Genomic DNA, 24,979 nt, shown 5'->3' with positions numbered 1-24,979 from the left:
GTATCCATCAAATAAACAGAGGACAAAACAAAAGCTAGTATGTTTAGCATCATTAAGCTTTGCAGCAAGTGCTGTACAGTGCCAATCCATTTCAGGCAAGGGTGTTCAGCACTAGTTTATTGTGTTATTTCTTAGCATATTCTTTATATGAACCTTTATTCTTATTGCCCTTGTGCTTCCAAGTGGGTTTGTAAGATCTATTTTCTTTTAGATCAGCATGCTACAATTAAATGCACCTCTAATTAAAATTGCAGATACTTAGCTCTGTTTCTGGGAAATGTTGCTGATATGATTATATTTTCCTCTGTCTTAAAAACTCTAGACTTAGTATATGTCCCGTGTTGTTTCATTACTTGGGAATAAAAGGAGGAGGAACATGAGAGAGGGGGTTGAAAAAAGTTGGTTTAGGTCTTTGGAGATAAGGCCAAGAATATAGAATCATATGTTTTGGAGGAGAGCACTATAAAGCCTAAAAAACGGTGGTGGTTTTTAAGAAAATATTTTGCTTATGGTGAAGCCACATATACACTTCAGGATTTTTGAAAGCATTCTGTATTTGCGTAAATATTATTAGAAGAATAATATTTTGAGAAACTGCATTCCTATAATGAAGGTCTAGATAGCATATCTAATTGCAAAAATTGAAGGGAGTTGAATGTTGAAGGACAATCCTCCCCACCAACCCCAACTTAACTAAAACACGTCAAAACCCAACCAAGTCAAATCAAAACTCCATCTCCTTTATAGTAATTTAAAAAGCTGTGTTGTTTGTGCATGATTTTATTTTTTTTCAACAGAACTAGCTTTTAGCCACAAATAACAAACACTTCTACATGCACAAAACCCCAATCAATTTCTGGTGCAGATTTGATACCTCCAATGTATGTAGTCATTTCCTTCAGACATGCTTGTATTTTATTTGGCAAAACAAAGTCTACCACTGAAAAGCAAACTAATATAGTTTGGCTGTGTACGTGCCATGAGTCACGGAGAGACCCCAGAAACTCTTCAGATTTTGCTTTTATCATTGACTTTGCTCCCTTTTTGTCAAGCTGCTAAATGGAACTGAACAGATGTGTAGGCCCATCTGGGTAAATGAAACAGATGTAGTCACCAGAAGAGATTTTCTAGGCTGCTAAAATAAACATATTATTGTAATATCTTTTTCTTTGAGTAAAATGTGTCTTGTTAAGACACACCTTGATTACTTTCAATTTGGTATTACCTATTTTAGTAATGATTTAAGTCTGGTTTTGCTAGGTTCTGCCTACCATTAGCAATATGATACAGTGCTATGTGTTCCTGCCAAAAGCAACACCTTCCAGAAAGCTCTCAGCATGTCATAAAGTAAATATAATCAGTCTTACAATGATATATTATTAATGTAAGTATTTCTTGAGAAAGCCAAAAATGAGAGTTGGAACATCTGTGCACTTTTTATTTTTGCAGTTTGTGATTCTGCCTCTGTGTTCTTATCAATGCTTTGATTTCCTAGTGTCGTGGTTTAACCCCAGTCAGCAACTCAGCACCACGCAGCCGTTTCCCCTCCCCCTCCCAGTGGGCTGAGGAGGAGGAAAGAAAAAAAAGTAAAACTTGTGGGTTGAGATAAGAACAGTTTAATAACTAAAGTAAAATATCATACTAACAATAGTAATAATGAAATATAATAATAATAGTAATGAAAAGGACTATAACAAAAAAAAGGAAGGGGGAAAAAGAAAAAAACAGTGATGCACAATGCAATTGCTCACCACCCGCTGACCAATGCCCAGTTAGTTCCCGAGCCACGATCTGCATCTCCTGGCCAACTCCCCCCTGTTTATATACTGGGCATGACGTTCCATGGTATGGAATACCCCTTTGGCTAGTTCGGGTCAGCTGCCCTGGCTCTGCTCCCTCCCAGCTTCTTGCACACCTGCTTGCTGGCAGAGCACGGGAAACTGAAAAGTCCTTGGCTTAAGATAAGCCTACTTAGCAACAACTAAAACATCAGAGTGTTATCAACATCATTCTCACACTAAATCCAAAACACAGCACTGCACCAGCTACTAAAAAGAAAGTTAACTGTCCCAGCCGAAACCAGGACACCTAGTTAAGTATGTGTGAAAGAGTTCAGGCTTTCAGGTCTTAAAAAGTCATCTTAAAAACATCCTTACAAGTTTGTCTTTGAGTAAAGACTGAGCCTGAGCATTTCAGCTCAAAAATGACTCCTTTCAGAACAATTCAAATGCAAATGAGGTTTGCATCCTCAACCGCAGTAATCAATGTGAAAAGCTATACAAACTTTTAATTCAGTTTATTACTATGGAAATGGTGAAATGACCAACCAGGAATCTATGATGATTTCAGGGAGGCAGGTACAGAAGGATTTACTCTTTCAAAGTTGGGGAAGTTGAAGTAGAGGGGACAACAGCACAGCAAGTGTTCAAGTGTTGTAGATCCCTTTTTGTTTCAATGACTTTATTCTTAGCAGGTAATCTGGTCCTCCACTATATATTTAACTGCATAAGTGTTAAGTGTCTGCTGTGCTGAACTCTCTACTAACGTTTTTACTACCAGACGTTCCTACTGATGACAATGGCTAGTACTTCTGACTTCTGTAGCGGTGCTCTGGACATAAATCTTTTTGGTTTTCTTTGCTTATTGTAGCAGAGATTTTTATAACATAAATATTTATCTTGGAAGGAGAAAAGAAGTTATTCTTATTAGATGATGTCAAATTTTCCTTTCATAGTTCATGGATTTGTGTTACCTATAGCAGAGAAGTATCTTGTCAGTTAACTTGTACTTTCTCACATAACCATTGCAGCATTTCCTTTCTGAAGTACTAAGGCCATTGGTTGTTCATTACGGTTCTCTGTGCTGTGCTAGTGACCTGCTTTAAACTGGTTTAACTCCTGCATGCTGCAGTGTTTTCAAGTGGTAAGGCACAGAGACCTGTACCATTTCATTCTGTAGGCTTTGCTCTCCTTTAATTTTCACCATCTTTCTAGTTCAGTAGTAAGTACAGGCTTTAGCATGAACCTAAAATGACGTCAGTAATGAAGTAGAGAATATGCTATGTTTATGTAAGCAAAGTTTGTGGTTGAAGTTATCTGCCCTTATCTAAATATCTTGCTTTGCAAAGAGATTTTTTTCATTTTGTTTTACATCTGCAGTATTGAGATCAATGGCCTGCTCAACAAGCGTAATGAAAATCTCTACCTAGCCATAAATATTCTTAAAATTTATGACAGCGTATGGGGAAAAGACAGAATTTTTATGTCTAATTGCTACTTAAGGTGAAGTATGGGGGCTGGAGGCCAAGTAAAATCAGAAACCTTGAATTTTAACTTTTAACTACCAGTAATACTGATTTGATACTGATACATGTGTATGTCTGTGTGTGTATGTATGTAAGCATGCATAAATCTTGTTCAATGGTCTGTATGCTGTAATGCTAACAGTGTGCTCTATCATGCCTTGGGCTTACCAGCTTCTTCTTTTATTAAATATCCTTTTCTGCTGTGGTAGTTACTGTAAGAGTTAGTGATTTATGACCTGTACTTTAGTTCTGTTATCTCAGGTCTGTTGTCTTATGCCTGCCCACAAAAATTGGACCTGAAGACAACTGCTAATACTGACCTAAAACGAGAGGTATAGTAGGATTTATGCCAGCTATTCAGTTTGGTTTTTTTCTTCTTGATATTATTCTGTTGCTTAGGATATGATTCATCTGATCTAGAAGTTTATGTCTGAGGTACTCATCTAGTTTCCCTTTTTAGTCAAGAGAGTACCTGAAAACACCCTTTTCCCTTTTTTTTTGACCATTAAACAGAGCCTAATGGCTAACTTGGACATAGACATCTAAAGCTTGACTGCAGCAATCCCACTCCTCTTTCTGGGACAGCTAGCTGTGTGCAAGCTGGACTGCCAAAGCCTCACCAATTTACACTTTCTTCGCAGAGTTTTCATCAGCTTTTCCTGCTCCATCTAAATGTTTTGGAGCAGCTGGCAGAGCAGTGGAGAGACGGCGGGCTCGTGATTCATGCTAGCCGAGGTCTCTATAGATCCTGGGTTCCCTCAGGATTTGTTCGTGTTGTCATCACGATGACTGTCTGCTACCCCTCAGCCGTTTGGGGGCTGAAGGTGCTACATGCACACACTTGTAAGTTAATACAGAAACTGGGGAGCAACTGATCTTGTGACTGAGGACTCAGGGGGTGTGAGTAGAGCTGGAATGACCGGTTGATGGTTTGTTCTGAATACCGAGCTTTGCATGTGATTCAGATTGAAATTAGTATGCTGAGGTATTCTCCTTTCCTCAGTTTTTATGTAATTTGACTAAGGCAATGGGCAGTGAAAGTGAAGCCCCAGTCCACAGTGTGCTATTTGTTTGTTGTTTAAGACATAGCTGTAATTTCAATAGCCATGCAAAGCTTGCCTAAATTTCTTTAAATTTGATGCCTTGAGCTATTGTGAGTTAGTTTTCATACTGCCACTTCACTGAAAACACGAGACTGTTCTGTAGAAGATGAATGTTTCTCTGTTGCCTCTTTACCGTCAGACAAGTGGCTATGAGCATGCTGAGGCTGGGATTCATCTCACCTAAACTGGGACACCTAAGTTTTGGTCACCCCAGCTTAAGCTGATTATTGCAGAGTCCACGGAGAGGAGGAGATACCTGCAGAGGGCAGTTCATCACGACTGTCTTAAATTCCAGTTTCACAAGAAGGTGCCTCGCTTTCTGGAAAACCAATCTCCCGCCATTGGCTGTAAAGGGAGCCGAGGCTGAGTAGATGTAAATGACAGATGGTAGCTAAATAGACTTAGTTGAGTGAATTTTAGGTGCCTTAAGTTAGATACGATGCATCCTACTCTAAATGGTGTGCAGGAGCTCAGTGAGCCAAAGGGACTCAGTAGAGCCAAAAGAAACATATAAGAGCTCATGGTTCTTAGCCTCTTTGATATACAGATGGTTATCAGCCTAGCTTTGCTGCTGTACTTAAAAGTTGTTTAAACAAACACTAAAATTAGTGAATATAGAGGGCAAGCATTGAAATATAATCGTGACCCGAAATGAAGTTATGTGCATTTACTGTGTTCGAGGCAATGTGAAAGCTTTCATGGGAATGTGAATTACACCTATGTTTTAACAGTAGATGTTAACCATCAGTTGACATGCATGAAGGAATGAAAAATAGTAACACAAAGTGAGTCTCTGTAATAAGTAGGCAAGTTAATATATTAAGTTCTGTGGTTTAGACATATGTTACGTTAAGTATTAAATTTAAAAGATATTAAAATACAACTCTTTAGTCAGGTAACATATGCAGAAAAACAGCAAGAAACCCCCCAGCATTAAAAATCCCAGCTTTGATTTTCTTTCACTCAGATAAAACTGTTATTCTGAATCCACTTTCCTGGTTAAAATGTTCTTTTTCTTTTTCTCAGTTTTCTCTGATTTACAATTAATGTAATAGTGCAATTTTTAGTGAGGGTGGCACCTGATAAATAGCAGCCTGTGAAAAACAGGCTATACATATAGCTTCATACTGGAAATAAAAATGTTAATTTTGCTCTCTTCTTTAGTAACAATTCTGACAGATTTCTAGGAGGCCTTCTAGTATCAGATGCAGCTCATATAACATGATACTTTTTACTGTCTGAGTACTCTCAAAGTACAGTGGAAGCAGTGACAGAATTTCTTACTGTAAATAAGAGTAGGAAAAATGGAGTTCAGCATATGATCATGAAATCAGTATTTGAGAATTTGTATTTTCAGCTGTAGTGAACCTGCTTTCAATGTTTGTTTGTTTGAGGAAAATGTACTTTTAAAATATAATACAGAACCATTAATTCCACTGTATAAACAAACATGGCAAGATTTTGTTGATGTTTGTTTTTTCCTCTCTTTCTTAGTTGGGAATAGAGTGAAGCATACCTTTTATCCTATATCATGTAAAATATATATATGGAAGAACAAAAAATGAGTATACAAATATAAATTTGTGGTTTATAATGTTTAAGTTTGTGCTTGTGCATAATTTTGTGTGTTGAAGCATTTTCTGGGGAGAGTTAGAGTAGAAGCAGTTGAAAGATACTCCTGCTGTTTCAATATTCTTGGTGATAATTTTCCATTTCACTGGGTCATATATGATAGCTGGTGAGTTTGTTCAGGGGAAGAAACAGGAAATAAAAATCGGACTGTCTCTGAACGTTACGCTGCGACATGTACATAAGCTTGAAAGATATTTTTGCACCTGCTTAATAACATATTTTTGGGATTCACAGTTCACTGCAGCCTTCTGTCATTGCACCTGATTAAAATCTGTGAAGAATTACCTGCTGACATGTGAACCTGGTGATAGAAAGCCATTTTCCTGTGTATCTGAACATTCCTTAATTTTTCTTGGTTAGCAGTTGCTGCAATATACAGTGTTCTAGTTGAATCTCACAGCTTTTCCATGAACTGTTCAGTTCCACAGCGAGACTATGAAGGACTTGAGATAAATGATTAAAAATTAAGAGTGCCCTGCAAGCTGGGGTAAAGAGAAATTCTTTTAGGAACCCACAAATTTTTACTATTTCAAAAGACAGGCTTAGCACAGAATGCATCAGGATCTACTTACTGTTCTGTTAATACCTGCATAGAGTCTTTAACAACCAAATCTTCTACTGCAGTGTGCTTTGATTTTTTTTTTTATGCAGAATTTGTCAATCCAACATATACTGCTACTGTGCTGAATATTTCAATCTTTTTATACTAATATTATTTTTCAGTCTATGAAAAAGAATGCAAATGGAGTGACAAGACAATTGCTACAAAATTTATAGTATATTTTTCTCTGGAGGAGGCATTCTTTGGCATTGTCAAGTACTGATTGAGTAGTAGCAAGCTACAGCACTTGGTAAAGTACAGAGGAATATCCCATGCTCACTAAGACCCATGGATATGTGGCTGCTTGATGATCTGGACCTAATTCTGCAGCAGAAATCTGACCATTGGCAGACCCTGCATGGCAGCTTTGGTGTAAAATACAAAATTCAGTGTTTCATATGTTCTGTTTGAGGAGGAAATAATGCAGTTAGGATAAGAACTGTTCAGGTGTTTTGATATTCAGTGTACTGTTTGTTTTGAGATGTGTCTGTATTTCCACAGATGCCACAGATCCTCCCCCCGCACCCCATCACCCATTCAACAGCATTTTAGGAGTTGCCAAGAAGTAACCTATTAGTTTCAGAAACAGCAAGCACAGGGGCCAGGTAGAACACTTGACTCCTGGCAAAATATTTTGGGATTATTGTAGCACCTTGCCTAGATGCATCTACTACATTTAGGAAAGACTTCGGTCACTTTACACCCTCTATACGTGTTCTTTTTTAAATTATACAAAGTGAAGGACACATCTGGGGGGCAGCTGTTGCCAAGTCAGCCCTGTGATCATAGTATGTCTTGTGATGTGTCAAATGAAATGAAGATTTGTTAGTTAATGGCATTATACTTTTCCTAGGACATATCAGGGCAATTTTATGGATTACATAACAATGGTTTAAAACCTAATTTTAAAAACAAAATAATATTTTTCAAGTTTTCTTTTACCATAAAAGTGAGGTAAAAGTAGAGCTGACAAGTTAAATAAAATGCACAATTACTATTGTCTAGAACATCTTTCCCATGAAGTAGGATTTACTAAAAAAAGGACTCTACAGTGTGGTTTGTCATACTATGACTTGATTAAAGTTGTAGAATAAATATGGCTTAACTACTGTGATTCTAAATTTGGGTAAAATTAACAAGAATTGTCAATGCAATCTGTGCTTCCTTGCTTGAGGAATGTTTTCCTCATAACGTTTTTCTTGTAAAGCTGGGTACCATTGCTAGGGCTGAAAATGTCTGGCAACAAAAAAATGACCCTGTAAACCTCCCCAGAATTAGCTGAGGCTTAACTTCCTTGGCTATCCCAGTGGTGCTGCCTTGACTGGCAGCTGGTAGTATGGGTAGAACACCCTCCCCAAAAATAGAAATTATTTTATTTTTGTCACACAATATGTGTATAAACTGCAACGTGCTAGGTATAATGATTTATTCTTAAATGTGATCAAGATCAGGCCGCTTCTCATCTTCTGTTTGGTATTTTGACTTTCCTGTGTTAGTACACTAAGGTCTGGTACTGCAGCTTAACGGGAAAGGATCCTTGGTCTTTGTTTTTCTTTGCTTTCTTTTTCTTTCTTGAATGCTATGGGTTTTTTTGAAGATATCCTTGCAAAAATCATCAAATGTCTGTTTCCTTGACATCTCTGGGTATGTGGAAAGGGCTACCAAGCCTCCTTTCCTTCCTTTCTTCCCACTGCTCAGTGTGGCCAAGTATTTGCATCATTAGAACTGAGGTACAGCAGAGATCAGAGAGGCTTTTTAAACTGAAGTGTGTCTAAATTTTTTCTCTGTAAAGACTGCTACTTGTTAGTCCCAACTGCTCCATTGCAGCTGTTCAGCCAGAACACTCGGTTTCTTGACTGCTCCCTTTACCCGTCATGAGGTACTGAGCTCAATCCCAGTTGGCACAAGGTGGGTGCAGAAGCAGATCAACTAGCAAAAGGGGGGAATTCCTGCCCTCAGGTGGGCTGTGGCTCTGCTGGGACACTTGCTATGGCCTGAATCCCCTTGCCTGCTCTGGGGGCACCACTGCTTCTGTAGCGCTCTCTAGTAGAAAGGCTGAAAGCTCTCATGAATGTGAAGCTGGCAGCATCCCTCAAGGAAGTCCTTGTGCTCACTAAACAGAGGGGAAGGAGGAAGGTAAATAATATATCTTGTTAGGGAGGCTCATCCTGAGGCCTTTTCAAGGGTTATTCTGGTGGCCAGGGAGTTGACCTGAGAGCAGGACTGGGTGTGAGAGCAGGGCAGAGGTATTGGACATGTCTGTGTACAGTGTAACAGTGTCAGGGCTGGAAGCTGGGATGCAAAGAAAGGATCCTAGGATGGGGAATGGAAGGCTGAAAGCAGGAGATATGATCAATGGAAGAAAGACTGTAAGGGGAGGAAGAAAAGAAAGAGTGTAAAGTGTTGTGTGAGATAGGAAGAATAGATCATCGTGGGAGTGGTGGGGTTAGAAAAGTGAGGTAATAACAGAGAATACAGCTGAGAGGATTAATTTCCCAAGAGATGTCTGGAAATCCAGAGGCAAATGCCATGGATTCTTTTTTCAGAGATGGATAGATAAGAAATTAAAAAATCAACCCATAAAAAGTGTTTCATATTCAGGGGAGAGTGGTGATCTGTACCTGGTGTTCTCCTGCTGTACGTAGCTCTGACTTGGGTCCCTGGGAGTAGTCAAAATCACTAATCATTGCTCTCTGAATATCTTGGTCCCTGTTTGTCCTGCTGCTTCTTTTTATCTTCTTTACTTGTTGAAGAGAAGAGCAGTAAGTTTCCAATATCATGCTTTTGCAAAATATGATTACTGTTCAAAGCTGATGACATTTCTCATAAGCAGAGGAAAGATATCTCAGCTGCAGGCCACAGGCAGCCTATTGAACCAAGTACCTGACGTATTCAGTGCTGCCCGTTCCCAGGGCCCTGCAGGTAAAGCCACCAAGCAGACTTCCAGCTGGTTTATTTTAGTGTAATTTTTTTTTTTAGCACTGTGCTTATGGAGGCTTTTTTTTTTTGAGTAAAGATTTGAATGTGCAAGTTTTCAGTGCCTTCTTGGGAGACTGTGTGTCTGGACCACTGGATAGTTCTCCTGACATGGTCTGTAGCTGCTGCTTAAACTCATTCTTGATGGGGAAGAAAAAAACAACCCCAACAAACCATTTCATGCTATATATAAGTTTTTGTTTCTTTCCTGTGACAGCATGTATGTGATCTTGCACTTATTAATGGTATAATTTATCTCAAAACTGAATTTGGAATAGTCTTGCCTGGGAGAATTTAGAGTCTAAGCAAATAAAGCCAAAAAGGTGTGGAAAAGGGGCTTAAGCACAGGGGAATAAGTTGACTAATAAATTATAAAAGTTTGGTGGGAGATCTGGGAACCAAATCCATCTGCCACTTCTCTCAATTTGGTGTTCTTCCCCTCAGCTGCACTGTCCTTACAGAATGCAATTATTTCCTGATATCTAGTCACTGTAGTTGTTTAGATATAAAGTTTGCAGTTTAGTGTTTTAAGACTGCCGCAGTCTTTATTTTGTACATTGATGTTTTGAGAAGTAGGTATATTGGGGCGGGTTAAGAAGAGATAAATGTAGAACAGCAGCGCTGTTTGGAGGCAGTGGGGTAGATTGGATATTGGTCCCTTTTCTGAAGGGACAACCAATCTCTTTAATGGGAGGCTGAAAATCTCCCTTATGCTTGCTTACGTAGTGAAGGTGTCTAGGAACTGGGTTTTCAGTGTTATGATTGCTTGGGGTTTCATAATATGATACAGCTCCCGCTGTATGATGGCCCTTTTGTGGCCAGCTGGGTAGAAATTGAGTGTTGGTAATAGCCCTTTTGGAGATGTTCATGGGAAGATACCACATCTCGTCTTAATAATTTTATTAATGGTCTGCAGGAAAGAATAGATCATAAATCAGAGATGCTCAGAAGAAAAGTTGGGAACAGCAGTCAGAGAATTTTTCAAAATGGAATTAGTCTAAGAAGGAAGAATTCAGAAAGGTGGTAGACTTCTCATGGTGACAAGAAAGCATCGCATGGGAAATGTGTGAAGTGAAAGGGTGAATCTCGTAAGTTAAGAGCAGCTTCAGAGTGAAAGCAGGGAGAAATACTGACGGAGCATTACATGGCTGAAACAGATGAAGACTAGAATGAATCTTTAACCTTGCTCTAAAAATAAAAAAAACACAGTGGCAGGTGAGTCTTTGGGAATTAGAGAGGAAAGGTTGCATGATCGATCGGGCGGCTGCAAAATATCAGTCTGGCAGAGCACTGAAGTGGAATGATTCAAGAAATACTGCTGCAAAAAGATTAAGGGAAGAGGAAGTGGTCTAGGATTGAATGTGCAAACTCAAGCAGATGGTCATATTACTGACTTAGCCTCCTGAGTCTGCTTGCAAGATACAAGACTGAGGGCTGGTGAACTTTTCTCATGTATTCTTGCATGAAGGGGATGATGCAGAGGGGAGGTTTTCACAGTCTGAGTTGGAGTGAGAGGGCCTTGTCCATGAGAGAGGCGTGTTCTTAGAGCCTTCTTGCTGTGGAACCTGTTGTTAGGGTAGGAGGAATACTCAAAAAGGAATGTGTTCAGTTGAGTCTAAGTATTGTGTGACCTTGAACAAATTATTTGTTTTAACATGTGCCTCTGTTCTCCAGCTGAGATTAATGAACTCTTTCTCAGAAAAGTGTTGTAAAACTAAAACCCTTCAGTGATTATTTTCAGATACAGCATTTTCAGATACTGATGAGAGTCGGGATTTATTAGCTTGAGCACCATGGGGTTATAAGATACTTGGCGTTTGTTTAGAGGTGGCTTGTTAACTGCCTGACTCAGATTATAGACGCAATCTTGTGTTTGCCTGCAGAACCCTGTGGACACTTTTTCTATCATGCTCTCACCTCTCTCTTTACTGGTACTGTTACTCACACAGCAAGATCAAATATAGCATAGCTATGTCCCATGCTGTAATCACACCTTTGATTTCAGAAGAGACATAGCCTGGAACTAGTGAGTGAGGTTGTAATGCAATAGAATTCTTACCAAATTCCTAAAATAAGTGGAATGACATCAGAGATACATTTGACATACTGGGGCTGTTAAGAAGCTGTTTTGTGTTTAATTTGGTATTCATACTTTATTGCAGGAGTGGTTTTCCACCACTCCTCTGTCAACTGTGTCAGATGTAGAGTTAGCCATTACTAACTGTGGTTACAGACAGATAAATTTATTATTCGACACTGACAGCTGAACTTGGCATTTTTTTAGGATTGTAGGACCACAGAAGCTAATTGGTGAGAAATAATAAAATGAGTCATCTCAATTGGAAATATGTTCATTTGCAGACATATTTTTAGTAGAACTCAATTAAGAACATACTAGCACAGGCGTACACAAGGCCATTGCGTGCTGAAACCACATTTGATACCGTTTCATGCTGACTTGGTAGAATAAAGAGCCAGAAGAGGAAGCTTTGAGATTACATGTAGACAGTACATCTGTTTTCAGTGTTGTGTGCACGTTGATATTGCTAGTAAGTAGTTTATTTGAGGAGGTGGTTAGCATGTGCAATTGAAGGGTACAGACACCTATGATATCACTGCAGTGCCCAGTCAGATCAAACTCAGTAGTACGTTTGTTTCTCCACGAAGCACTTTGCAGAGCACAGAAGATGCTCTTGTTACCTGGGCGTGCTGGAGCCACTCATTCAGATTTGTTCATTGCCTTCTGGTCGCGTGCTTCGTTCCCCTCTGGTGGCTGTGGAACCCGTAGACCGGGATGTGCGCTGTGCCTGAGACACTCTGCTCGGTATTGATGCGCAAGTCCTAGATAAACTCTGCTCTGCCGTATAGCATCACTCTATACAAGTGGTGCATAACAAGTTTTTTGCCTTGTACGTAGTGATTGCTTTGTGAAAAGTGAAGACTTTTTCTGATAAGTGCTGAATATGAATCAACATGACTTAAGATAGTTGGGTTGTTTTGTTTTTTTTTTTTTACTGCCATGTGTCTTTAGTACTGCAGATCACCATGACTTTGCTGTAATCTTGCAAAATTATTTTGATGACTAAGTTAAAGCTTTTTGGGGAAGGAGGAGGAGATAACACGGTTATTGTACTAGCAGGCTGCTTCATAGTACTGTATCGAGGACTACCAGCTAGTCTGGTCCTCTGGAATTCCATCTGTTCTGCATGGGGTTTTCTGTCTCAAAGGATAATTCCATTGGAATAATGTTGAATTCTTATGAAATTACTCCTCCTACAGGATAAAACTAAAACATGTACAGTAAAATGTGTCCAGACTATTTAGAATTGTGTGACCAGAAAAGTCATCTCTCTTCCTTCTCATCCTAAGGCAAGTTCAGGCATGCATAAATCCTCCTGACAGAGGTTTTCTTGAGCAGTTTTTATAGTCTTATAGTGATGAAGCTTCTAAACTGGTCTGTGAAAATGCTTTGCTATCCTCAGAAAACTTCTCCCCAACTGTGTAATACTAGTTTTCTTAATGCAATGAGGAACACTATTACCTGTCCTCTATTCCATGTTTTATTGACAACAACATCATATACTTCACATTGTTGCCATATTTCCTCACAGTCTAAGCAGACTGCATCCGAACAGTTTTTCTGGATCTTTACTGGTTTTTTTTCTAGGTATCATCAGTCTTGTTGCTCTCTGTCCTTTCTCTATTTGAAACGAAGGGTCAAAATGGCCGTTTCACTTCAGCTGAAGCCTTACCGGTGTTGACTGTAACGTCAAAGGATCACTACTCTTGTAGTCACATGCACTTCTTTCCCAATTAGCCCCACTTTTTGGCTTCTATACAGCTGCCTGCTGTTGTTGACTCATGATCAGCATTTGGTTCACTGTAACCAACAGATCCTTCTCTATACCACTGATGTCCTTTCATTGCTTTATATCCTGCATCCCTACCTAAGGGATGTGCACTGCACTAAGGTTGTTTTTAGCTCCTTATAGGTTGTTCTCCCTTAAGAGAGTCTGAGCACTAATTCCCACTGGTCAAGGACATTACTATTATTATTTTACTATTAACTATTACGACGGTCATCTGCTAGCAAGAAGCTAGTGGAGTTGTGGTTCAGATACAGTAATCAGAAGTTTGGGTCCTTTTCTTACCTCTGTCACAGGCTTCCTTTGCATTCAGATGTCAGAAGCTCTGGAGTCATCTCCCTAATAGGGTGGTATTTGAAAATAGAGTTTGGTAGTTTGTTGAAGACACTGGTTGATCAGTCAAGAGTAGAATTAGCAGTTAAAGTAAGTAATGCTACGCTCTGAGCATTTGTGTTGTTGGTATCTCCTATAGGATTGTTGAAAAGATATTTAATCGCTGTTGATCATAGTTCTTGCATGTTATGTACATGGTGTTTAATAAATCCTATGCATCAAGGCTTCTGTTTTTTGTCAGCAGGTATTTGGAGACGGAAAAACACCATCTTAATTTGTTACTTGACTTCTGCATTATTGCTTTTTACATTCTTCCAAAGCACAGAAAGAAAGAGGCTCTGGGGCAATTAGTAGTAGAGCTTCCATCAACACTGAGAGTTGTCTTATGTGCCACTTGGTGTGTGTTTATTCAGATGCCTAGCATAAAAAAAAAAAAAAAAGTCTTTTTTTTTTTTTTTTTTTTTTTGGCAGGTCAGATCACTAGGGTCATCTTAGGGGATTGATTTGTGGTTCCTATTATTCTATTAGCATATGGTTGCCAGTAATTGTGCAAGTCTTGTACTTGATGGCCTATAGGACTTACAAACTTTTATTCTACACTTTAATCTAGTGCTTATCCCAACAAGGCAAAGGGAAATTGAAGAAAAGTTTGTAAGTCAAGAAGTATTCTACAATTTCTTTAAGCAGAAAGCAGTTTGTACAGGCTAAATTTCTATTTGTAAATCTACTTTTAAAGTATGTGTGGCACCTATACTCATTGCACAGTTCAGTTGCGCAGCTGAACAGTAAATGGGATGCGGTGAAGCAGAACTGTGCATATGTGGAGTTTGAGGAAGCTATTAAAGACTGAGCTATTAAAGTCTGTGCTGAGATCCTGATTTATAGCATATGGAAGCTGATGGAAACATTCCACTAACTGCAGTATTTGCCATATAAAACAGCAGAAGTGAATTTGAATGTACAAGCATAACTTATCAGTTTTAACCTTTGAATGCTTAATTTTGCAAATGTGACATTCTCTGTTCCATATGCAGTTTCAGAATTGGTATACTGTCATGAAGCAGTAGAAACACAGAGTCAGCATTACATCTTTAAGGGAGGTAATAATGTATAATGGGTCAGATAAGGAAGAATACAGCAAATTACTTTATATTAGTAATAGTTCATGTTTTATTTGCTGCATTCTCTACAAAGGAGTAAAATATAAAATAAAGGAAAATACCTGAAAAATGTTGCCTATTTTTGTCCTGGAATGGAAGCAAACTGCAGATGCCAAGGTCATGACATAATGAGATGAAGCACCTTGGGCTGAAGCACATATATGTTTATAAATAAATTTATTACTTGTAGTGTATTGCTACTTTATTTATCATCAACTTTTCCTGCAGAGATTTTCAGCAATACTAGGAGTTCCAATATTGTGCTTTTCTTGCATGGTTAAAATAAAAGATTTGGAGGTAGTAATGGCATAGAGTGTAAAACAAGGAAAGACATACAGTAGGAAATGATATTTTGCATTCTCAAAGAATGCAAATAAAGAAATTATTCGATCTTATTCTATGCTTTGACTCCCTACTAAACCAGTACCAGACAGGAATTCAGAAGTTTTAAAAGTATGTGTAATTATTAAAAGTTTAAGGTACTACAATGTGCAGAGTAATAAAAAACCCCAAACAAACGAAGAACATTAAAAAACCCCAAACAAACCACCAACTAGCAGATTTCCAGAAAAATGCCACAATGCAAATATTCCACCCTCAAAATCACAGCTATGTCCATATTGAAGAGGTGCTAACAGCTATAGCACTGTAGATGATGCCTACCTGTGGCAATTCAGCCAGAGAGTTTTAGTCTTTTAATAGAATTAACATATTGAGAAGGTTAAGGATTAGTTAAAACTGACTTCGCACAGGAGGTATCAGTTTTTGGGGTTTAATAGGACAGAGTAACACTGTATGTTACAAGGAAATATATATATATGTGGGTGTGTTTGTACGTGTGTGTGTCGAGATATATATGTTTTGTTCAGTTATAACTTGAAATTGCTGATCTTGGATAAATATACCTAGTCAAAACATTCATGTTGGAACATAACATGCCCACATCTTTACATGAGAAACTAACCTTTTTCTTGTCTAGGTAGTATATATTTCATGTAATCTTAGGAGATTTGAGTGGATTTCACAGAAAAGTCAAATAATCTCTGTAGATGAAAGTAGGTGCTATTAAGGAGCCTTGGGAACTCGCTGTTTTAATATTGTTCCTTGGCAGCAAACCCATGCTCTTCCCTCATTAATCTGGTCTTCTGGAATGCAGTTCTGAGCCTGCAGTTTGCCAGTTTATGGCTGTTGCTGGCAGCATTTTGGTTTTAGGAGTAATTTTTAGCTGTAGAAACTGTTATGGTGCTGTTAAAGGTGGGTTGTTTTTTTTTTAGTTGCTGGGTCCTCTGCTAAATCATTTAATTATTTGTTTAGTTTCTGTGAGTATAAAGATTTCATGAAAATAATTACATAGCCCATAATGAATAGATATAATTAAGAATCTGCTGTGTGCTGCTCTTTGTTCAATAACTGTCCTTGCTTTTTCAAAATTGGATTTTTAAAAAATAAATAGGGCTTTGTGGCATAGGTAACATCTACCTGTTTTTTCAGAATGCTTCTTGAAGAATCAGAATGATAAATGCAGTAGTGTGCTTATCGAAAGCTCATGGTGTTTGAGTCAGTGCAGGTATCTGACATAACACAAAGCAGAATATATTTTTGCTGGAAGATACGGTATCTTTAAAACTATGAACTGGTGTACTGGCTGATGCATAAGGATTTATCAGGATTAATGGATTACTCCAAGATGGTACTTGGTCATAATCTTAAAGCACTGTATATGGCTGGTTACATTAGGCTTAGCTGCATATTGCCTTTAGCAAGTTCATTTGCAAATTTGGGAAGGAGAATAGCTTTCTGACTCAGGTTATCAGTTTAGCAATCTGAGTACCATTTCTGCTATCCCGTAGGCATACTCTGTTATTGTAGGTAGGCAGTATCATCTTTGCTCCTTACCTCCCCATTTGTGGCATGGAGATAACCGTAATTCCAAATTCCCAAGAGTGTTATGAAGCAGATGAGACTGTGAACTGAAGGATGAATGAGAATGGATGGAAGAGTCATCCATTAAAGTATCTAAACTAAAGGGACAGCTTCCCAAGTTGGATTCACCCTTGCAGTAAATGCAGATATATCTGAGACTGTGCTCCATTGTTGTTATGGTGACTTACATTGCCATGTGCATTTGACAATAAGCTGCAGCACCACTGTGTGCACAGAATTTGTGTGGTTACTGGCACCTACTTTCCCTTACTCTCGATACCTTTTTTCCCTATCCAAAAACTGGAAAAAAAGAAGACAAAGCAGCATCTTTGGGCTTACTAATGAAGGCTGCTATGGTGATAACGAATTGGGATGAAAATACTAAAATTTTCCAATTTCCATGGAGGAAACTGGCAGATGTGTATCAAAGTGATGATTATTCAGCAAAACAAGAATAACAGAAATATCTGACAGTGGAAATGTCTGCAGGGGTTTTAGGTCTGTGCTATCGCCCCTTCTTCCAAACTGTGCTGGAATTTTTTCAAGACTCTACTATATTCTGTATAATCTATGTCTGTTGTGGTTGTTTTGAATATGAAGTTTAAATCAAATACTTTTGTTACAGCAGAATACAGATACTTGTTTTTTAATCAGATTTTAATTAGATCAAGTATATGCTAAAATCATTTCATTAAATATGACAGACATGCACTATTTATTAACATTGTGTTACCTTGATCAGTTACGAAGACCTGTAACTGTGTTGTGGAAGACTAGGTTTTCTTCTTTTGGCTATGCAATTAATATTGGCAATGTGTAGACAAGTATTTCTCCATGTCTTAAAACACAGTTTGTCCAAGAGTTTAGAATCCAAATGGATCAAAAGTTCCTACAAATGATTACATTTTAGCATTAAACATCTGTACTTGAAGTTGGCTTCTTGGAATCTCTTTAATTTTTGTCTCTGTTTAGTTTACTGTGATAGTAAGTAACTCAACATTTGACAGAGATGTTTAAAAGAGACTAATATTCTTGTCAGCCCCTTTGTGTTGCCTCTACCCCTGAATTTTCAGTCTTGTATGAGGAGAGTTAGGAAAGAAGTGGATAGGAGTGTATCTGGATACATAATGATGTATTTGCTTAACTTTTGAAGGCTACAGTTATAGCCCTTTGAAACATAAATTACTTTCATCAGTTCTAATCTGACAGTGACTGACAGAAAAAATTATGATGATCTAAAACCTCATCTGCATAAGGTATGGATGTGAAAATGCTCAGAAGGTAATAGGAGGAAATGAACCAGTTTGAGACATCTCATAATTCAAGATTTAAGAATATTTGAGAAACATTTTTCTTTAATAGATATTTAATATGATGCACACTGTAGCTTTCTTCATACAAGAGCAAAGTGACCTTCAGTGAAGGTCTCTTTGGAGGTGTGACTTCAAATAAGGAAATTATGCATTTTTAGCTCTCCTGATACTGGAAATGGATAGCATTTGCTGACTTGAAAACAGGTTTAGAAAGACAGTGCTGAGATGCTTACCCACTTACCAGTCTTCTCTAAAGAAATGGAATGGAATTATGTATCTTAATATAATTCTGCAACACAATCAAATTGCATATCTACAGGAACCTTCTGAACATGTAGCCAGAAAGTGTTGGAAGACTGAATCCAGGGTAGAGTTTGTATTAGATTCTTCTCTAATGATGTGCACAGAAATGCAAAGTAACTTAAAGCTGGGTGTATATAACACATAGTTACCTGTAATCACTTTTCACTTGATCTGACAATGGCATTGCATCTTTCTTAACCTTCTGTGCCAATTTTATCAACCCCACCTTGACTAGAGTGAGAAATTCCACAACACTAGGACTTTGCGGCCTGAATTAAGAGAACATTTATTGTAACCATCTACACACAAGCCAAAGAAAATGTAGCAAAACAAAGTTGTGATTTGCTTTATTGTTTTAATGAGCATGTCCTGCCAACCCAGGAATTAACTTTTGAAAAGGGCATGGGAGGGTAATTGATTTTCATTAATTAGTAAACAATTTTTTAAGAAATCAATCTTTATTTGTGAGCTATGTATTTAAAAAAATAAGCCATGTACTCTGTGCACTGTACAGCAAAGAAGAGAAAATGTTTGCAGAATGAATTGAGAAAGCTTGTGTGTCAGGAAATTTAGCAGTTGCTATATTCCTGTTCTTAATCCTCCATCAGTCAGCATCTACATTATACATGTATGCTTGGTGATTGTGCATAATTGATTTGCAGGAAAGGATATGATGCATTAGATCATTAACTGAAATTAAGTATGTCAGGGACTTGCCCCAAACCAACTTATATTTTTGCTGCTGTCAGCATAGAGTCGTTTTTGTAGACGGGCTATGTAGAACACTTTTCAGACTTTCTCTGAAAGCACAGCGTACAATGGTAGAGAATGGGGTAGTACAAAATGAAATTGGTGGTTCATTTCAGTAGAAAGTGGCCTTACTATGCTGTCTGCCTCTGGCTATGGAAGTACGATGTTAGCATCTTCTCTAGTGACCCTTTTTTGAGACAACTCTAGCACAATGTATGATGGTGACAGGGTTACTGGAGTTTGCATTCTGCTGGTGTGGTTATTTAGAAAGAAGAGCTAGGAAGAGAAAGAGGAAGGAGAATGTGTTTATATAGCTGCAATATAACACCGCTATTTTTTAACCTGAAAATAAACTTCTGTTTGAATCAAGTGTAATTAAGATTAACAAATACTAATTTTGCGCTTTAAAAAACAAAACCAAACAAACACCACCCCCTCAGTCCCCCACGAAAAAATGCTCTGGGTTTTAATAGAAGCTACTTTTACAAATAGTACACAGCAAAGCTTTTAACTCTGTGTATTTTGTCTTCTAGATCCTTGATTTTTGGCCTTTAGGGATTTTTCTTTATTATTTACAATTGTACATTGTGAACTGCACATATAACATACGCACGTATTACATTTTCTGGATTTAATGTCTGACTGGAAGCAGTTCCTACTTTTTGCCTCTACAATTGACTGTGGATCACAAGCAATATGCAGCTTGGGCACTGTTGCTGGTATACAAGGAAAATTGGTTTACCTACACTTAGGGCTAGGGTTTGCTACATGGGGATGATTAAAAAAGGTAACATGAATTAATTTTTAAAGTGTCTGATTAAACTCTATTTAATCTCCTGTTCTTTTCAGAATTAAATATACCTTAATTTAGTTTAGTTTAATTACTAGAGTGAAGTAAATTAAACCAAATAAAAGGCCAGCTTAATTCAGGATGAGTGTTTACAAGTGGCTTCAAATTACTCAGTTCAATTTAAATTCAGGCATTTATTTAATTTGATGAACTTTTCTAAATGTCCCTATGTAAAACGCTGCCTAGAAGAACAACTTTTTTTTGGTAAACATGCCTGCCTTCATGCGTGCATTTTTGTAGTCTCATCCTGTTCTGCTTCCAGTTGCATGCTTCATCCTATAGTTTTATTGTTATATTACATTTTATTTACAGTGTTAAATATGACCTTTTCATTCATTCATGTGAAATTTATTATTGGAAACTCTAAATTTGCTTCATAAATGAATGGGCAGAATACACAGGGTGATACTATTTTTTCTATTCTTAAACAGAAAACCTTTGCTAGAAAATAGACTCATTGCAACAAAGTTTTCTTTTTAACTTAAACCATATTTCTGCAAATGGATTCTCCAGCTCATGGTTATGTTACTTTGAAGAACTGGGATTTAAATAAGGGTCTGCTTCTGTTCTTTCAGGTTTGTTGACAAGATCTTCTTCCACTGTATTACTACAAGGATTTAGTCCCATAACATATGTATTTCATACATACTGACTTTTGTAACAGATCTTGTTGGGTCAGATGCATAAACACTGTTCTGTTTTTGTTTGTTTTTTGGTAGGATGATGAAGTGGTTTTGCAGTGCACTGCAACTGTTCACAAGGAGCAACAGAAATTGTGTCTTGCTGCAGAAGGATTTGGCAACAGGCTTTGCTTTTTGGAATCCACATCAAATTCTAAGGTACTGCTGAGTGTTTTAAGTGTCATGTATGAAGCAAGGATATATTTATAATATTGCTTGCTTTGAAGTACTATACACAAATCTGTCTAGGAGAATGGACAAATCAAATCTATCATAATATAAGGAATATTTAATCCCCCTTTGAAGTTTAATTGTTCCTTTGTCATGGCCCTTTGGGTGGACTCTAATGCTGTGCTTGCTGTTTTGGGCTCACTTCAAAACTAGTTAGCTGCAGAAGTCCATCTCAGTAATGTGCTTGTTATTTCGGTTGTCTGAACTCAGTTGTAGTAAGCCGCAGTGCAATTTTTGTGTACTGCAATTCGAAGACAGATTTGATTACTCTGATTTTAAGTCCACAGGAAAGAGAGTGGTTATTCTATTTGTGATAAGTTTTTATTCTGTGACATGTATGTTGAGATGATTATTACTTTAAGTCCTTCTAATTCCCTAACTGAGCAGAGTAATAGTGCAAGTATCAAAATTATCTCATCTAATCAGTTTGTTATCTAAGCCTATTATAATTCTGCTATATATGCAGTAGATACAGTAGTTTGAAAAATTAACTTTGCTATTTGTTGCAAAGGAGGGGTTTTGTTTCACTATCACATATGCTCAAATACATGTTTTGAAGACAAAAATGTGCTTCTGAGGGCAGAACTGGTTTTGTGACCAAAGTAATGGGTATACTTGGACACTTTATTTATATAAAAGGAAGAATGTTGTTAAAATATAAATGTTTGATGAGAAAATAAAATAAAAGTAAAGCATCTGGAAAGACATCTAGAAAGATTTAGAGCAAAAAATGATGTTTTTTATCTTGCCAACTTCCATAACATCACTTTGATTCTCTCTGATACATTGCAGAGTAATGCTTCATTTTCTGTCTCATCATTTTGAATGTTTTATTCATAATAATAAATTTTTCACTAGGATATTAATGATTCATTATAATAGCAGTGATCTTGATGAATTCATTCGTGCCACTGTGTTTTAAGTGAATCTTTTTAACAATAAAAATGTGCTGGGATAGAAGTGGTTGCAGTGCTAGTTGCCTGTGAGGCTAGAAAAATCTATTTAATGAATTTATTATCATTCAGTAAGTTTAGATATTAAATCTACAGTCTCTCTCTCACTATATAAAACTCCTGAACCTTCTTGTCTTTAAGGAATACAGTGTAAATTTCATGTCCATTTCCTGTGCTTGCTTGTTGATGCTGCTTTTTCTTCATGTTTTGTGAAGCAATATTTATTCTGCTCATTCTGCGTGAGCTTGGGGGAAAAAGCAAACAAAAGAAAACCCATGCCGCTCATCCTTGTTTTAATTTTTAAGGGCTGACAGTTTCTAGGATGAGCTCATTTGAAGTCATTTGGAGATAAAAATACTGAGGGAGCCATAAAATTACCAAATCCTTAAAGCAAAGTTGACTGTAAATAAGAGTAAACAAAAACGTTTTTCTTCCTAATGTCTGTGTCCATACAATGTTACTATTGCATTATATAAGGAAGAGCATAGAAAATATTACAAGAGGCATATGATAATTTGAAAAAGCTTCCAGCAGAGTTCTTGAGCTAGTTAAAAAATTTTCCTGGATGTCTTTAAGATCGTTTTCCAGTTGTAATGGGATTGTGATGCACTTTAACGCAAACAGTGGTGTGGCATCTGAATTACAGCCAGGTATCAAGGACGAGGTGCGAAACTAAGCACCAGTAATAGGCCAAACACAAGTAACAGACCTCAGCTATCATCCTGGACTTGCATTCTTGAGAATGCCTTATACAATCCCCTGCTTTTCTCTGGTATCCTTCAAGATGTGGCTCCCGGTGGTGTAGCTGATGTTTTATTAGCACAGCTTATTCACATGCACTTTCTTGCCCTAGGACCATTGAATAATTCACACTACAAAAATAACGGTCAAATTGAAGATATATATTGATAGAATAATTTGGCAACTACTGACTATTAATACTTATCCCATTACAACAATAACACTGGTAGGCCCATTATGAAAATTGCTTAATGAATTTTATTTTCTTCTGTTCAAGTTTACAACACAAGTGTTTTCTTTGGAGAGTCATGTAGATTCCCTCAGCGTCAGAGAACAGCAGATTTTTGAAAACATCATACTAACAAAAGATGGATGATGATAGTTGGGCTAAATTAGCAAACACTTTAATAAGCATGATCAGTTCACATGTGTTCACATTTCAAAACTGTTTCCAAATTCCACTTTCTTCACTTCTTTTGGAAGCAATCCATGCTTGTCAAATCACTTTACTGAGCAAAAATACCCTCTTTATTTCTTAACTCTGCAAATCTGTTTTTTTTTTTCTCTGTGTCTTGTAAGGTGTTTGAATTTTAAATAAGGAATTCATTCATATTTGGAGCTACATTACAGCTTGTTTTTAGGCTTGAGGTTGGTTTCTTTGTAGCAAATGGAGAGACATCTTTTGCTATTAAATGTGATAGGGACTCTTTCTGAGAAGAAACGGATCTTATCACAAAATGGCATTTTATGGAATCAAATTTCAAAGTACAGTTATATTTCTAAGTTTGTGAATGTTTTTGTGCATTGGTTTGGTCATTCTTACAGGAAGAGAGTTGGAGTTGTTTAGCCTAGAGAAGAGAAGGCTCCGGGGAGACCTTATGGCGGCCTTCCAGTACTTAAAGAGGGCCTACAGGAGAGATAGGGAAGGACTCTTTATCAGGGAGTGTAGTGACAGGATGAGGGGTAATGTTTTTAAACTGAAAGAGGGTAGATTTAGATTAGATATTAGGAAGAAATTCTTCACTGTGAGGGGGTGAGGCACTGGAAGAGGTTGCCCAGAGAGGTTGTGGATGCCCCATCCCTGGAGGTGTTCAAGGCCAGGCTGGATGGTGCTTTGAGCAACCTGGTCTAGTGGAAGGTGTCCCTGCCCATGGCAGGGGGTTGGAACTAGATGATCTTGAAGGTCCCTTCCAACCCAAGCCATTCTGTTATTCTATATCGTCTAGCAAGTGCTGAGCAAAGGGTTAAAACAGTAACTCCAGGCTATGCAACTCTTAGTACAGCACAGGAGGCTCTTGCCCTTCTTTGCTGCCAGGGCACACTATGGGCTCATGCCCACCTTACTGCCCTCAGGCCCTTTTCTGCAAAGCTGCCTCCCAGGCAGTCAGACCCCAGACTGGGTCAGAGGGTACTGGGTCTTTGTACAGCAAATGTGTTCTTGATTTGAAATGAATTATTTGAGCCAGTGGATTGGATTGCAGTTGTGAAGGACACACAGAGGGACTAGATTCTTTATTAGTGATAGCAATAGCCTTGGAGAAATCAGGGACGTGTCTTTGTAACAGTTCTTTTGAGTTCTGCCAGGGACTATTCTCTAGCTTTGGCTGATAATGGGATAAAAGCTACTTTGCACTTTATATTATCTTTATTTCATTCACTATTTTAACTTGGGAAGGCAAGTAAGATCAGTTGCTACACTTACTCTGTAAATGCAGTTTATCTGCTACTTTCAGGAGTAGTGCAGCTTCCTGATTTTTGGTCAGAGCATGTCACCAAATTCCTCAAAATGATCCAATATCTTCAAGAGCAAAATAACAGATAAACAAGATGTCAGGTCTAAATTATGTGTAATTTTATTAATAGGAGACAGTTCTGAGTATAAAACAATCAAGTTGGTACAAGATAAACGCATGACTACCTCATCTATAGAGGTGTAGTAGCTCAAGTGAAAAATAATTATATTTCAATCTCTACCAATTTCAAAGCAGATCTATCTCAAAATAGATGTTGTTCTAGGGATAGGTTATGCATTCCAAATGTATAAGAATATCAGATATATAAACCATCAAAAATTTTTAACGTTCAAAAAGTTGCAACAGCAAGAATAACAAAACACAAAGATGACATGCTGAAGACAAAATTTAAAATGCTTAGTTTCCTTATCTCATCCCATTATTTCTCCAGCAGGACTTGTTAAATCTATAGCATAAGTCTTAATTTCTTAAGTAAAAAGAAGAAAATAAGGGATGGGTGTCAAAAA

General features: G+C 37.6%; 1 protein-coding gene across 1 annotated transcript in view; it reads left to right on the top strand.

Moving 5' to 3' along the window:
• Positions 1–20,614: 20,614 nt before the first annotated feature.
• RYR2 (ryanodine receptor 2) overlaps positions 20,615–24,979 on the top strand; it is a 341,359-nt gene continuing 336,994 nt past the window's right edge. Inside the window, exons 1-2 of the mRNA XM_050893208.1 lie at positions 20,615–20,689; positions 20,834–20,953. Of these exons, the coding sequence (XP_050749165.1) occupies positions 20,615–20,689; positions 20,834–20,953 (195 nt within the window). The remainder of the gene's footprint in view (positions 20,690–20,833; positions 20,954–24,979) is intronic.

The sequence above is a fragment of the Gymnogyps californianus genome, chromosome 3, assembly GCF_018139145.2.
Source record: "Gymnogyps californianus isolate 813 chromosome 3, ASM1813914v2, whole genome shotgun sequence".
NCBI lineage: Eukaryota > Metazoa > Chordata > Aves > Accipitriformes > Cathartidae > Gymnogyps > Gymnogyps californianus.
This window is presented reverse-complemented; position numbering and strand designations above follow the sequence as displayed.